Here is a 16,347-nt window from a genome sequence, read left to right on the forward strand (position 1 = left end):
TTCCATTTCTCTCTCAGGGCTGACTTTCTCTTCCTTATCCCCCAGTGGAATGAGGTATAGACCACCATGGCTTTAGAATTTCCCACGTTGACTCCTGGGCCCAAGTTCCAGGAAAGCCATAGGTTCATACTGGCTTTCTAAAAAGTTGAAGGGTCTCATCTTCTGCCCACCCAGCCAGCTGCATTCAGATTTTCTCCAAAGCAGAGCACCCAGTGGCTCCCCTCTTCTTGTCAGAGGAATTCTGGGCTTAAGGTGGGACAACAAGTACAAGCGGTAGACACCTGAACAGAGGAGACCCTCCCGTGTCTCCTTATGCAGGCAACACCCTGCTTCTCTATAGCTTTGAACCCCTTATCACCTTTGACCTTCCAACATTCCTGAGGGAGCAGAATTATCTTCATTGGCCAGATACGAAAACCAAGCCTCAGAGAAGTTGAGGGATTTGCTCAAGGTCACGCATGCAGCTAGAAGCAAATCTGGAACCAACTCTTGAACAAATATCTACTGAAGATTTCAGGTGTTAGGCAAAGGTGCACACAATATGGTTGCCGCTCTGAATGGCTCACTTTATTCGGGAGAACTTGAAACTTCCACCCAAGGCCAGGGCTGCTGAAGACTGACCCAGGAGGGGGTGAGATCCAGGTCAGAAGGCCTCATGTGCCCAACTAGGTCTGACACAGGGCCCTGGGGGACTGCCTAAGAGACTCAATTCTCTGGCTGCCAACAAATGCATGTATTTGAAATCAGAGAAAATATTCACAAGCTACAGCTTTTGACTGTGTGCATGTTGGATAAGCTACAATCTCCAGATCTCTTCCATAACACAGCTTGTGGAGGGCAGGGAATAAATAGTGTATAGCACATGGTAGGTACTCAGTAAATATGTGTTCAGTGAATTGTGCATCTGGCTGGGCCCCAGCTGCCCAGTGAGGTAGGATGGAGTAGACATGGCTCAGAGGGGCTAAGAGGGGCTTCCTGCCTGGAATTAGGGTCCCCTTATGGCTCTCTCTGAGTGTGCCCAGGCCCCATACCTGCCCAGGACCTGGGCTCTCTCTCCCTTGTCCTCCCCGGGCCAGCGCTCACCTGGGAGATGTGGGACTGTGACTTCTCGCTCTCGCCATCGCCATCGCCCTCTGTCTTGTCGGCCAGCAGCCCCTGCACCTGGTATTCAAGCACATAGCTGTCGATAAATCGCTCTAGCTCCTCAATCTCCTGGGAGCGGCTGCTCCCAGCCTCGGAGGAGGCCGACGCCGCTGAGGAGTTCTCCATCCCTCCAGCTCAGGGGGCTGGGTCGGACTGCAGGAGAGAAAGAACAAGGCTCTGTGAGACAAAGCTGGAGGCAGGGATGACACCCCATTAGTGTGAAGAATATGCTGCAATTCCCCTCTATGGAGAGGGAAACTGAGGCTCAGAGAAGGCAGATAACTGGCCTAACTGGCCAACATAGTAACTTGTACCATGTCAGATGTTACTCCATACCTAGACCCTAAAACCTGGGAAAATGCAAAAGACAGGACCTAGCCTACACCCAGGCCCCATTTCCCAACTTGGAGTTAACAAAATCTACCACAAAACAGAATAAAACAGACTGCAGGCTTTGATGTCCCTGACCCCAGCACTGGGATGTATAGGGGGTCCCCAGACACAAATCCCGCCAGGAAATGCCTCCTTCTAAGGAGAGGTCTTTTCTTTGGACACCAGACTTTCCCTAAATTAGCTTAAAGCCTGTAGGCCTTAAGTTATAAGCATGATTTTGCAGCCACGTGATGGTATGGCTACTGGGACACATGCTGCTACACTCGGTCTGTAGGAGTGTGACTCACTTTTAATGACAGAACGTGAAAGGCCTGCTGGGATGTTTGGGAGGGCGTGGCCAAGGCACGGAGACTGCCTGGCCACCCTGCACAGGAGTACAGCTTCCTCGTTAGCCCTCACGGCCTTCGTGCTGGTGCAGTCCGGCAGAGTGTGTGACCAGCATGCCAGGGATACTTAAGTCCAACAACAGAATGCTGTTCCCTTCTGACCGGACTGGGTGCACCCAGCTGCCATAGGGGCCCAGGCCTGCTGGGACACCTCCACCGCCCTCCCCCACACGCCTGTCCCTGAAGCTCCCACCTGACCCACCTGGAAGTGGGGAGAGTTAGAGCCTTTCTCACCTCTAGGTCCCTTCCCACCAGGGACCCTCCCCCTTTTCCTCACAGGCTCTAAGGCAGATGGGAAGGGGCTTTCAAGCTTGTCTGGAGATTGCTGCTCTCTGGGGGGAGTCCACTCAGCTAGAGGAAGCAGAGCCTGCACAGGGTTTTACCATCAGAACTAGCAGAATGGTTGTCTGCCAAATCACCACCATTGGATACACAAAGAAAACCCGAATGTATGCACAGAGCCCCAAGACCATGAAGGGCTGCATGTGCCTAGGCTGTGACTGTTGATCATGAAGACGAGGTCCTAGTATGTTTCAAGGAACATCTGAATTTCAAAACCTTGGTTTACTGATAACTTTTTTAGAATACATTCACCAATGATCAAGGGTTTATTGAGTTTTTAACTAATCCAAAGCAGGGCAAGGAATGGCCGCTGGGTTCCACAAACGCTGCTGAGATCACAAATGCTGACTCCATCGTTGTCAGCCTCCTTAGAGGTTGGACTGCTGATGGGAGGAAGAACTGCCCTGGTGGACACACACCTTCTTCAACTGGTTTCCTGACTCAGTTCTTGGTTTTTGGCTTCTGCCAGGGGCCTAGCCTCCCTTGGACCGCAGGTCAGCTGCAAGGGAGCTGTAGGGAGTTTGCTCTGGGTTCCTAACCTCAGCTTATGAGTCTGTCTTCCCATTCCAGAGGGAGCAGTCCAAGGTTTCAGGCCCGGGAGCCCTCATCAGAGTGAAGGAACACAGGGGTGGAGGCTTAGGTGGCAGTGAAACTGAAGGAAATCAGCTCACATTGGAATAAGCATGCCTACTGGTGTAGGGCCAGAGGTCGGGGTGGGGATGTCCAATGCCCCTTCCCTCGCCTGCCATTCAAGGCCTACGGTGGCCTTATAGCTCTCCCACCACCAACACCCATTTTACCCCTCCTGCTCCAGTGGCTGTCCACGTCACCCACCAGCCCCGTCTACTATGTTCTTTGCACCAGGCACATGCCACGTGTGGTAGGCAGAACCATCAGAGGGTCCTGAGTGTACATTTTCTCCCAATTACTCAGTCAAACACTAACCTAGGTACTCTTGGGAAGGGATTTTGCAAATATAGCTAAATTCCAAGTCAGTGGCCTTTAAGATAGGGAGACTATGCAAGAGGGCCTGATCCATCACGTGAGCTCCTTAAATCTGGGGCTGGAGGTAGAGACAGAGATTCAAAGCACAAGAAAGACTGAATGCACTGTTGCTGGCTTGAAGAAGGAGGGGTCATGTGACAGGAAATGCTTCTAGGAGTTGAGAACAATCCCTGGCCACTGACTGCAAGGAAAAGGGCGCCTCAGCCCTACAACCGCAAGGAAGTAAATCCCGCCAAAAACCAATCAGCTTGGGAGCAGACTTTGTCCTCCAGAGCCTTCAGACAAGAACTCAGCCTGGGAGAACTCCAGAACTGGGAGATAATTAATACACAGGTATTGCTGTAACCCACTAAGTTGGTAGTAATGTGTTACGCAGCAGTAGAAAACTAACAAGCAATGCTCTTTCTGCCTCTGCATTTGCTCACACTGTGCGTTTCACTCCAAGGCACTTTTCCCCATCCATCCACCAAATCTAGAGGTCCTTACACTCACGTAATGCCAGAACAGTGTCTTAGAGGCCATCTGGCAACTAGCCCAATCTCTGGGTTTAACGGCGGCTAGTGGGCAGAGAACTCACCCAGCCTTGGCCTCTGGGCATGAACACTGCAACTTCCACGAATAACAAGAGCAGCTAACGTGTACTGCGCCCGTCAGGTACCAGGCACTCTTTTCAGCGCTTGTTCTGCATGCCTTCACCCACTCATCACCCACACCACCTCTATGAAATCGGCATAATTATACTATTTAGAAAACTGAGATTCAGTGAGGTTTAAGTAACTTGCCCAAGTTAGCACAGCAGAGCTCCATGTCCACCTATATGGCCGCTGCCTCTTCATCCCACCTCCTGGCGGCCTGCTCAGGTCCTCAGGACATCTCCCACTCCTCCACTCCCCACTGCCCCTCCAACTACCAGTGAATTCTTCAAGTGCTCTGTGTGTGCTACTTACTCTGCAATGGGGCTTTGTGCTCTGGAGGGCTGGGCCTGTGCCTAGCTGCTGGCCTCAGTGGGATGGCATGATGAGGTTAATGTCAGGAGTGATGAAAAGGAGCTGCCTGCAGGAAAAGCCAGTGCCTAAGGCCACACCTATTATTCCTGGAAGACTTTAGATCTTATCTAGGGCTTCCTGGCACCCTTCACGGTACAGATGGAATTTTGCAGGAGGATCAAGTATCTGGCTCTGCCTCCAGTAGCAGCCTCTGTCCTGCCCTACTGGCTCTCCTAGGCTCTCATGGGCCTTTCATGGGGCCACATCAGAGTCCCGTAAGGGAGACCCAAACCCACACTGGCTCATCAAGGAAAGAGATAAGCATTGAGACTCATTCCCACCCTGTAGAATTTTGGTGCCCAGAGGAGAAAAAGAGGACTCCTCCTCACTGGTCACTTGTCTTGGACACTTCCTGTGTCCTCACATCCTCTTGGCCCCCTTCCTACTCCAGTCATTGCTGTCCAATCAGCTTCACACAGTGTAGCCTGACAGTACCTTACCTCTGATGCCCTAAGCACCTTCTGCCCAGGGCTCCACTGACACATGTCTGCAGATACCTGCAAGAACTCACCTGGCACCCAGTTCCTGTACCCTAGAAGTGAGAGGAGCTAGCACTCCCTCTGAATTCTGAGGTTCTATGGACACAGTCCCTCAGCACGTCCCAGTGGATTGAGCCCCAGCTGCCCACTGTGGTGACCAGATCCATATACCTCTGTCTGGTCTGGCTCTACTGCTGTTGTGTCACTGCCCCCTGGGGTGCTTCCATGAACTCTTCTTTCCAAGGGGAAACCAGGCTAATTTGTCACTGGGGCTCAGTTGTATGTTCTAGAATGAGTCCCAACCAGGGAGCCAAGAAGCCCCTCCTTCAACAGAAAAGCCCAGTTTTATCTCTTTATAAGAGAAGAGGGGGAAAGAAGGGGAGGGACAAAGTGCTATCCTCATTGTCTACCTCTTCAGCTATTAGGCTGAAAGTTCAGTCACTCATGCCCCATATACATGACATCACTCATGCCCCATATACATAAAACTTAGCATTATAATTATTTTTAAGTGTATAATTCAGTGGCATTAAGTATGTTCACAATGGTTGTATTAATTGTCATCACCATCCACCTCCAGAACCTTTTCATCTTCCCAAACAGAAACTCTGTGCCCATTAAACATCAGCCCCTCACCCCTCCTCCCCCAGTCCCTGGCAACCATTGTTCTACCTTCTGTCTCTAGGAATCTGTCTATGCCGGGTACCTCGTATAAGTGGGATCATGCAGTACTTGTCCTTTTGTGGCTAGCTTATTTCACTCTGCATAACATCCATCCAGGCTGTAGCACGTGTTAGAATTTCAAGACTTTTTAGGGCTAAATAACACATTGTGTTACAATAATACATTGTATGTACAGGTCACATTTTGCTCCTCTACTCACTCACCCGTGGGCATTCAGGTTGTTTCCGCCCTTGGCTCTTGCAAATAAGGCTGCTATGAACATGGGTGTACATGTATCTGAGTCTGTTTCTGGTTCTTTGGGGTACATACCTAAAAGTTCTGCCTCATTTTTAAGGGAAAAAGAGTCCAAGGCTGGTGAAAACATGGCGAAATAAAAGGAATCTTTCCTCAAAGGCTTGTTCCACTCCCTTCCTGCCTGTGCTCTGAGGTGTCCGCCAGGCTCAGTTTCTCATTTACAGCAAGATCAGGATGGGAAATCCCCAAACAGCTGGGCTGCAGGCTAAGCTGAGAGCCAGCAAAAAGAGCTTACGTTGTAATGATCAGTGAAAGTGATAAGGGGGATGGGATCAGAGGAAGAAGAAAGAGGAGCCTGGAAGAGAAGAGACACTTTGGTTGCAGCCATCCACAATGCACAGCCATCCACAATGCGCAGCCATCCACAATGCACAGCCATGCAGAGCAGAAGCCGGATACCAGGAGCCCAGCCCTACAGCCAACTGCCCCTCCCGCCCGGCCCGCCCCCCCGCACCCCCCATTCCCTGCCAGGTGATGGATGTAGAAGAACAAAAAGGGAAGCAGCAGGAGTGGAGAAAGCGCTGAGGCTGCTCTTTGCTGTAAAGGGCAAGCAGGCCGGGTGGGCACAGCTTTAGGAGGGGCCCAGGCTGCAGAAGGAATGGGGCGGGGGGCGTTCTGCACTTTCCCAACAGGACGTTGGCCTATCTGCAGCTGTCTAGTGAAAGGGGTGGCCCACGCTCTTCTCTTGGCATTAATGGACCTCATCCCTGCCTCAGGGGCCCAGGGCACCCCTACTCCCTGCTACAGCCAGTCGTGTTCTATGCTTGTCACTATAGCCAGGTGAGCCAGGCTGACTGTTTTTAAGGCCAGAAACAAAACACTCATGTCCTTTGATGAAAAAGCACCTTTGCCCACATCCATGTCCCCACTACCCAGACCCAGGTGAACCCTCCCCTTGCTGCCTTCAGCCCAGAGCAATGTGGCTTTCTTGGGAATCAGCACTCTGGCAAAGGTGCTTCTGTCGACAGCATGGGGTCTCTCCTCCAGCCGCCCACCCTGCCTGCCTTTGAGCCTACTACCACCAGGGCTACAGGGATAGAGGAAAAGGGAGGGCCCAGAGACAAGAAGCTGGAACCAGCCAGTCAGCTTAGCAGCCTTTCACTCCCGCCCAGTGACAAATGGCATTAGAGGCTGTAAATTTAGCCAATCCCTTTAAGAACAGCCAGGCATTAGAGGCATTACCTCCTCCCCGGATCCCCAGGATGAATTCAGTGACCTGCAAACCAGATGAGACACTTCTGCTCTGCTGCCACCAGCCCTTCTCTGAGGTACCTAACCTTCCAGGCCCTGAAAGAAGGCAGCACAACACCCCTCACCCTTCATCAGACCCTCTCCCGCAGCCCCTCAGCACACAACTCACCCGGGCAGCACAGCCTCTGGGACCTTGCAGTGGAAGCCATGTCTGCCTTCCTACTGTGTTTTTGGCTTTTGGCTGCTTCAAGGGGCCCAGCCCCTCTTGGGCCCAAGGTTAGCCTCAAGAGAGTTGTGCAGTGCTGTCCAGAACTTGTTCAGGGCTCCCCAGCTCAAAGGCCTTGGGGCTCATGGGTCTGTCCAGCCATCCCGGCAGCGGAGCAACTCTGAAGAGGGAGGCAGGCAGGACCTACCACGTCACCGCTGCTCGCCTCCTACGGAATTGCTGTTCACCCCACCTTTCCCACGGCCCCTTCCCACACCTCCTGCTGCAGCACAGCCTTGCCCCTCTCTCCCCCAGCTCCCCTCCAGTGCTGGCTGGCTTCTGGTGATCCCGTTACACACATGCTGGACCCTCTCCCCTGCCCACCTACACATGGTGCTGGCAACTGACATTTTAACTGAGAGCCTGCAACAGGGCTTTCCCCTTTGTCAACTGTCAGGCGGTCCCCAGGGCAGGGCCAGGCCACCACTGTGCAGCCTGCTGAGAGCTGGAGGAGAAAGGTCACGCTGCCCAGGGACAGAGGACCGCACAGCTCTCCCTGAGGGAGCCATGGGAACCGGCTTCACAGTGCTGCTGCCAACCCACCCCTCCGAGTCCAGCCCACGCTCCACCTCCTGCATAAACAAGACTGGGCACACAATGCCTTTCCCTGACAACTGAAGCCCTGTGCCTGGGCGCTCCTGTCAGTGCTGATCCAGGGGCTCTGGACCACATCGGTGTTTGCCAAAGAAGAGCGGGGCAAGTCCACCAATGCCCCCATGAACAGGAGCCTCAGGTCCCCAACCACTGGAAGTAGGAAAGTTTAGAAAGCTGGAGGTGACCTCGGAAATCAGCAACATTTACTGTCTGCTCACCTGGTGTACCTCTAAATCTCTGACATCCTCCTGCCCCCACCCCACGCACCAGTTTGAATTGTCATTCAAACATCAAACAGAGTTTAGCTAGGCATGTGCTGTTTTTTAAATTGCAAGTCTCAGAGATTTAGTGAGCTGTAAAATAAAGTGTAAAATAAACTCATGATCTTAGCATTGAAAATATATAACTACATTGAAAATATCAGTGAGTGACACTCATCGTAAGTGGAATAACTGTTTCATGGAAATTTTGATTCACCTACACAGGTTAAATGTATTTCCTTCTGTGAGGAATTTAAGCAGCCCAGAGCAGTGCCTCCCAAACTTCAAAGTGTTTACGAATCACGGGATATCTTGTTAAAGTGCAGACCTGAATTCAGGGGATCAGAGGTGGGGCCTGAGATTCTGCATTACTAACTAGCTCCCAGCAGATGTTGCTGCTGGTCAAAGAGCCTCACTGTGAATAGCCAAGATCTAGAAAAATCTCTTGATCCCTTCGATCCATTATTCAATTATCTCACTCTGGTCTGGATTCTCCATGCTGACTCCCCGGCCCATGGGTCAACTCCATTGGGGCCACGTAGAACCTCAACAGGCAAAATTATTACTTGCTGGCTGACCCCTGGGACCACCTCCATTCTGGGGTCTCAGAGTTCTGAAGGTCTGAAGAGTTCTGCAAGGCTAAGCTGGGGGCTCAGACGCATCCAACTGGTCTGAACAAGATGGAAGATCTTCTGAAATCTAAGCCACATGACCTCAACAGTCTTTAGAGAATCCAGCTCTTTCACTGTGTAGATGAGGATACTGAGGCCTGAAGAAGGGGAACAAATTACCGAGAGCCATTCAAATGTCTATGGATAGAGCTACGCCTGCTACACAGGTCCCTAGACTCCAATCCCCTCAACGGTCTGCCACCCATGGAGACCTCCTGCTAAGTCACCTCCCCTAATGACTGTCAATAACAGGAGAGATATCACCAAATATTAGACAATCCCCAAATCATTACATGATTTTCACAGCCTACTGAGTCCCCCTCCCCCATTCTGGGCAGGACCCGGGACCAAGCCTTGTGGTTCTTTCAGAACCTCCGTGGAAAAGACAGGTGGGGGTAGAGGCCCAGTGCTCTCTTCTTGAGAGCAGCCTCCAGGAGTAACTGAGGAGCTGGACCGGATTTCACGGTGAGGTGACAGGTCACTGCAGACCAGGAAGGCATGAGAGAAGCTGTGAGTCCTTCTTCCCTGAGCACACTCACTGTGGCGGGCACCCCAGAGAGAAGACTGAGAAGGAAGGCTACGGGGAGAGGGAGCGAGTGCACCCTGCCAATATGAGGATGGCACCCTTAGCAGTCCACCCAGAGGACATGGCATTAGATTCCAGACTCCTGATGAGGACTTCTTCATGGACGAAGAACCCTGACACAGCAGTGTCCTGGCTCTGCGGAGGCCTGCACACCAGCAGATGGGCCTGGCCAATGGGCAGGAGGGCGCCCAGGTCTGGGAGGTCACGCCCCTGCTTTGTCCCTGGCCTTCTCTGTTGTCCAGGTGTGCCCTGCCCTTGGGCCTCTCAGTCCCACAGAAGCCTTTATTGTGTTCCCAGCACTGGGCCCCTACCTGCTCCCTTGGTGCAGAGCACAGGCTGCCTCCTGACACCTCCTCACCCTCCCCTGTGCTGTTACCCAACCCTTGTCCTACCCTTGAATTTTTTATGGGTTTTTACCTTGTCTTGACAAGACCGTGTGATCCTTGAGGCCCTGCTCCATCTACACTTCTTTCTGCACGAGCCCAGGACAACATACTGGCCTGTGGCTCCCAGCCCTCCCACACCCGCCCCTGCATATTCCTGCCCCGAGACTGGGCCTCCCTCAGAGCTCCCATCCACTGCCACTGGGCCAAGGTCTTTCCCAGCCCCCTCCCAGCTCTTAGGACATTAAAGCCAAGGATGCTGGGGGTAGACATGTCCAATCCCCCTCCCCACCAGCCACCGAGGTCACCTGATCCCAGAACCAGGACTCCAACTTCTTCCCACCAGATTCATGAGACTCCTCAAGGCAACTTACTCCAAAAAGTACTAAGCGCCTGCTGTATACCATGCCCTATAGATACCAGAGAGCATGGAAGTCACAGGCAAAGCCCCACAGAGGAGATAAACATATCATATCTGGAGGGTTACTGGCCAGTCAGCCACTTCCCTGGCTTCTTCACTGACCCCTGCTCCTAAGACAGGATAATGTGCTGGGTTACGGTTTCCAATGCTGGCTAACCACTGCCTGGGTCTGTGACCTTGGGCAGCTTGTTTCCTCATCTTCAAAGTAGACTGATAATGCAAGAGCCACCTCATAAAGTCTTGTGAGGATTAAGAGAGAGAATTCATGAGAAAGTGTTCTTTCAGCCAAGTATACAGCAAGTACTTAATTACTGGTTGTGATTATCATTTGACATCATGACTGTCCCCTGCTATGCCCCTACTCTGCCTTTTGCACTCCCTCCCACCTCTCCAAATCACTGCATCTCGCTCAGGACCTAGCTCCAGACACGCCTCCTCCACAAAGCCCACCTTGGCCACTCTGGCTATCACTGGTCACTGCTGTTTCTAAACTCCAATTCACCACCATTCTAAACCCACCATTCTAAACCCACCATTCCCTGATGTGTCCCCACTCTGAACTGCCTGTGCCTTGCTTAGGCCTGGGTCTGGCCCTTTTCTGTTTGCCAGCTCCTGGGTATACAGCTCTGTCTACCTGCACAGACACAAGTGAGCCCTGGGGATAGAGAGCAGGCTCTACCGCTGGCCTTGGAAAGCTCCTGGGCTGATGGGCTCAGAGCATGCTGGGGAAGGAGACCAAGTGTCCTTCTCTGAACCTTGCAATGTGCCTGTGAGAGCACCTCAGGTTAAGGCCAGAAAGCTCCTCTGAGCATGGTGACCCAGCACCCCAGGGCTTCCTTCTCAGGTGACGTTCTCTCTCCAGTGTCTCTCTCGGGGTAACCAGGGTCCCCAGTCAGCTCTCCTTCTCTTGGCAACACCTTCTTGAACTAGAGCCCAGCTGGAGTAGTGACAGCACTGCGTGGTTTCCAAGAGCCCGATGGGGGTCTCAGAAGCTGAGAACACTTCACGTGGCCTGGCCTTCAGCGGGGCTGTGACTCTGCAGGCCTGTCCCAGGGTTGAGAAGGCAAAGCTGGCTCACTTTGAGAACAGTACCCCCTTCTCTCTCCCTTCCTCATCCTTAAGGACAGCTCGAGCCCACCTCCTGGATGCCACCCCGACCGCCCTGGCTCACAGCGACCCCGGCCCTCAGAACACCCACTGTAGCTGCCTCTCCCCCTTGCCACCTTGGACGACTAACTTGTCCTGCACAGGAGCATAACCACAAAGCAGAGATTGCAGATGTCTGTTTTTGGGCCATGTCTCGGCCACAGTGCGTTTTGTTTTGCCTGTTCTGTATTTTAAAACTATTTGAGCCAACATTTGTAAATCAAAAGATTTCATGTAGGAAATCCACATTTCTTATTTATTTATATTTTGAAAAACTGGGAGATCTAGCAACACTGGCCCACCTAGCCACATTGCAGACATCAGCTAGAGCGAAACAGTGCTGACCCTTCCAGGAAGGGCATGTACTCTCCAGTTCTCCGCGGACCCCAACATTCCCTAATGTCTCCCCATTACTCTCACATGGCTCCACTCACACTTAACCTTCCTAGCCCTCACAGGCATCCCCGAGTTTGAGACCTCCTGCAAGAAAGTAACTGCAGGTGGTCTGTGACTACAAAAACGAGGGGGTGTTCCCAAGAACCTGGAAATCAAGAACAAGGATGACTGTCCCCTGGGAGTTACATTGGGAAATCAATAAATGACATTTCAAAACAGAAATATGCAAGGTCATTGCAAAAAGGGAAAAGGCAAAGTTTCCAGAAGCAGGACTCAATGCTAACCTTGAAGTCAGCCCCTGAGCTACTGTAGAAGATTATGTCACTCTGAAAAGACTGGGCTGCACTGGAAGCAAAGAAAATAGCCAACCACGAAAGGCAGTACACCCCCAAGCTCTGTCCATGAAAAGGGGTGCTCCTCCTGGGTATCTCAAGAGAGGGGAGAAGGGTACAGATAAATACACAGGGCTGTCCCACTGCTCCCTGTAATGCCCCCAAAACACTGCAGCTCAGCCCTGAAGTGGTCTGAGGGTCGCCTCCCTCCCCAGCTAAACCGCAAGCTCCTAGAGGTTGTGGATGTGTCTGCCTCTTTCCTAGGCTCCTGGGAGCAGGACCTGGGCCCACTATCAACATTTAGTTAATCAGTAATTATTTAATGATGGATTCTCAAATTAGAAAGTGGCTAGCAGGTAACTGATGCTCTGTCTATCTTAATATTAGCAGACAGGAGGAGCTGTTGGCTGCTGATGGGCACAGAGATGGTCACACATCAGCCGTGGCACCAGTTAACACAGCCAGGCTGGGGCAGGGCCCTCTTTGGCTAAGGAGCCCGTATGTGTCACACACAATCCTTGAGACCTGCTGGACAGCCACCACGGGGATATCAAACTGATCCAGTGCTGAGGGCTCTTACAGCTCTCCCTCAATTCCCTAAGAACCACGAGGAGATAAAGAACCTCCCTGATTTTCTAGATATTATGGGGAGATAAAGAACTGAGCAGCCAGAGCCCAGAAGTGGAAAGCCCAGACTCCTGATTCCTGGGGTGGTCTCCACATCCAGAGCAGCAAGCACACCCATGGCTGTTTCTGCCTTTGCTTCAAGGCCCCCAGGTATGGCTACCCCTACTCAGGGACAGCTGCCCTTTGCCCTTTATTGAAGCAGGAAAGCAAACCAATATTGTATTCCCCACAGACCACTGATTTCCAAACTATTTTCCTCTAATATCATATTTATTTTTCAAAGGAAATCCTAAATGGCTCCCCCAATATAGAAAAATCTAATAACAAACATTTACTGAGCATTTACTATGTACCGAGCCCTGCGATAAATATTTGTTGTATATTAACTTAATTCTGAAGACAATCCTATAATGCAGGCACCATTTTGTCCCAATAAAAATTAAGAAACCAAGGCAGACAGGAGTTGCCCACATTTGCTAGCTACATCTTTAGCCTTACAGAACACAGAGCCCCAATTGCGGAGGTCTCCAGCGATGTATGGCCAAGCCAGAGATGAGAGCTATTGGCCAAGGACATGTTGAAGACCAGGTTATGGTAGTTCTCCTGGGTTTGGCTTCCCTAACTGTTTCTCTCTGGGGCATGCTGAGGTCAAGTAACTAGGGAAATAGGCAGCCAGAAAATCTGAGCTCCAGATCACTTCCACTGGGAACCCACTACAATACATATTTTTGCAGACAGGGATCATTTTGTTTTTCTCACCTGGCACAAAGTAGGATTCCACAGAAGATGAACGGAAGACCCATGGGCTACCAGGGGGAGGCCTGTGGAATTGGCCATCTTGGCCCTTTGTGACCCAGGAGCTTTCTTCCCAAGGCGAGTTTCCCAGCTGCAGCAAGAACTCCTAGATGCAGCCGGATGCTTTGCAAAGAAAGCCCGCCTGGTGGCAGGTCCTGGATGGCTGTCCATCACAGTCCTTAGGTTCTATATTCCCACTGTCCCCACTAGAATGTGGTAGCGGCAGATAACCTCTCTACATGCACACAGCAGGAGCAGTCTCTAACCCATTACAACCACAGGGAGCAAGCTGAGTGGTTAACTGGCAGATAATTAACTGAGAAATTCCCCCACAGCCCTCTGTAAACTCTGCTGAAACATGGGAAGGAGGAGATATAAAGGCAAAAAGGGGCCTCCCGTTGGAGAAAGGGCCTTACGATCACTGAATCAAGTGATGCCGAGGACTTGGAGAAATGAGAAGCCTCATATACAGTTGATGGGAATGAAAAACTGGTGCAGCTGCTTTGGAAAACAGTCTAGTAGTTCCTCAAATGATTAAATACAGAGTTAACATATGACCCAATAATCTGTTCCTTGGTACATGCCCAAGAGAAATTAAAATATATGTCCACACGAAAACTTGCACACGAGTGTCTTCAGTAGCATTATTAATAATAGCTAAAACATGGAAATAGCCCAGATGTCCAGAAACTGATGAATGGAAAAACAATGTGTTATATATCCATGCAATGGAATATTATTTGGCCATAAAGGGTCAAGTATTGATACATGCTAAAACATGAATAAACCTTAAAAACACTGTGCTAAATGTAAGTCACAAAAGAGCACACACTGTATGATTCCATTAAGATGAAATGTTCAGAATATGGGAATCTACAGAGACAGAAAGTAGTTTGGTGGTTGCTCAGGCCTGGGTGGGGGATGGGCTGGGCGGGCAGGGGGGCAATAGCTAAAGGATATGGGGTTTCTTTATGAGATGATGAAGATGTTATGAAATTGACTGTGGGTGCCCATATCTGTGATTATCCTGAAAAACCATTTAATAGTACACTTTAACTAGGTGAATTGGACGGTATGTGAATTATATATATCTCAATAAAGCTGTTTACAAAAGTAGTGCATCTGCATGAGCTGGCCCCAGGATAATCACCTTGAGTTAGAATCTCTGATTAGATTGGACACCTTCCTAAAGAAAATTGTGGCTTTGAGAATCAACTAAATGAATCAACAAAGAGACTGAAAAACCAAGTCCAGGTTCCCAATGAATCTGGGAGAAATGTCTGCAGCTTTCCTGTAAGGGATCTCGCTGCCTTACCAAAGATGGAGATGCATCTCCTGGTGCAGCTGCATCCATCCATCCATCCATCCATGCATCCATCCATGCATCCATCCATGCATCCATCCATGCATCCATCCATCCATCCATCCATCCATCCATCCATCCATCCATCCATCCATCCATCCATCCATCTATTTAGAAAGTGCCTGCTCAAGCTTGCTGTTAAGTGCTGGGGACACAACAGGAATGGAAGGAAAGTAACCAGGCAATAGATACCATGAGTCAAGTGCTGTGGGGCCCAGAGGAACAGCACCAACATGTGAGAAGAAGACTGAAAACATTATTTTTATTAGCTTGCCCTAATTGACAGAAAAATGCAAATATAACTGTGAGATATGAAAACCAGGAGAAACCTTAGAAAGCAAAGTCATCAATTGTTAAGACCCACCAATATTTCATGAGCCACGAAAGAAAAGAAGAAATGCTGACAACTAAACTATGACAAAATGTCTTAATGATGATCTTGCATGCAGACAGATTGGTCATATGAGCTTCATATGGCTTTGAGATCCTTTCATCTCTTCTGAGGAATGTGGAGATTTCTCCCAGCTTTGGAGGCATTGCTTAGCATGCATGAGACTGGCAATTCTTGTTTTACAAGTATGAAATTAAGGTTTTTTTTTTCTCCCAATAATGAATATTTGCTTTTCTAATGTCAAATCGATGCCTTATTACTATTTCCATGCCCTTCTGGGTACACAGTCACTTTGGGTGGCAATAATGAGTCACAGTGAGTTCCTTTTGAAGAGACTTGAATGACAATTACACCGAACATGTGGATAATCAGTAATGCACCTAATTCAACTGAGATCATGACAGTCTGAACAGCAAGATCACGTTCCCTCCTGCTCAGCCAATGACAGCTATGTCATACATGTCATGTGGTTGGCAGCCAGCGATAGTAAGAAGCACCCTGATTTCAGTGATATTAACATGTGAAAAAAAGACTATGCCTCCAAGAATAAAATAGGCAAGCCAATCTCTCATGTTACAGGTGAGAGATCACAGAGCCACAACTAAAGCTCTTGTAAGTTAAGATCTGTGTAAGTTTTCTTTCTATTCCCTCAGGCTACCTCTAAGAGACTGCCATGTCTAAGCTTGTCTTAAAAAACAAAGCAAAACAAACAAAACAGTCTTTGAGAGCATACATGGCAGTAAGATTAACCAATCAGTACATACAGTTAGTCTTAGTCCTTCAAACCTTATGAAAATGGGTGACAAGAAATGTCATTCCAATACCATCTAAGGGACCATTAGTTTATAGCTGTCGGGGGACTGCATTTCCACTCCCCACAGGCTGTTCCCCAGGCTGCCATTCAACACTATTGACCACATTTATAAATGAGGCCAGCCAGGTGTTTCCTCAGAGTCACACCCTCTCCCTAGGGGTGGGGCCCTTAGAGAGACACCATCCCCATCAGATGCCTACAAACGTCTGGAAATGCCCTTTTGAGCCTGGCGTTAAAAATCACCATGTCTGTTGCATGCAGACAGAGTATCTGGAGTTTAGGAGACTGCTAAATTGATTCTCAATATCTAAACGAGCAACTGGCAGCCTGGCAGTACATC

At 50.1% G+C, this 16,347-nt stretch overlaps 1 protein-coding gene across 7 annotated transcripts in view; it reads right to left on the reverse strand.

Annotated features, from left to right (window-relative positions):
- Positions 1-16,347, reverse strand: part of CTIF (cap binding complex dependent translation initiation factor) — a 260,002-nt gene that overhangs the window by 190,227 nt on the left and 53,428 nt on the right. For all 7 annotated transcript variants that reach the window (XM_011360859.2, XM_011360850.2, XM_011360883.2 and 4 more), the window contains one exon: positions 1,084-1,296. In XM_011360859.2, the coding sequence (XP_011359161.1) occupies positions 1,084-1,269 (186 nt within the window). In that variant the 5' untranslated portion in view covers positions 1,270-1,296. The remainder of the gene's footprint in view (positions 1-1,083; positions 1,297-16,347) is intronic.

Source organism: Pteropus vampyrus, unplaced genomic scaffold (assembly GCF_000151845.1).
Source record: "Pteropus vampyrus isolate Shadow unplaced genomic scaffold, Pvam_2.0 Scaffold3, whole genome shotgun sequence".
Lineage (NCBI taxonomy): Eukaryota > Metazoa > Chordata > Mammalia > Chiroptera > Pteropodidae > Pteropus > Pteropus vampyrus.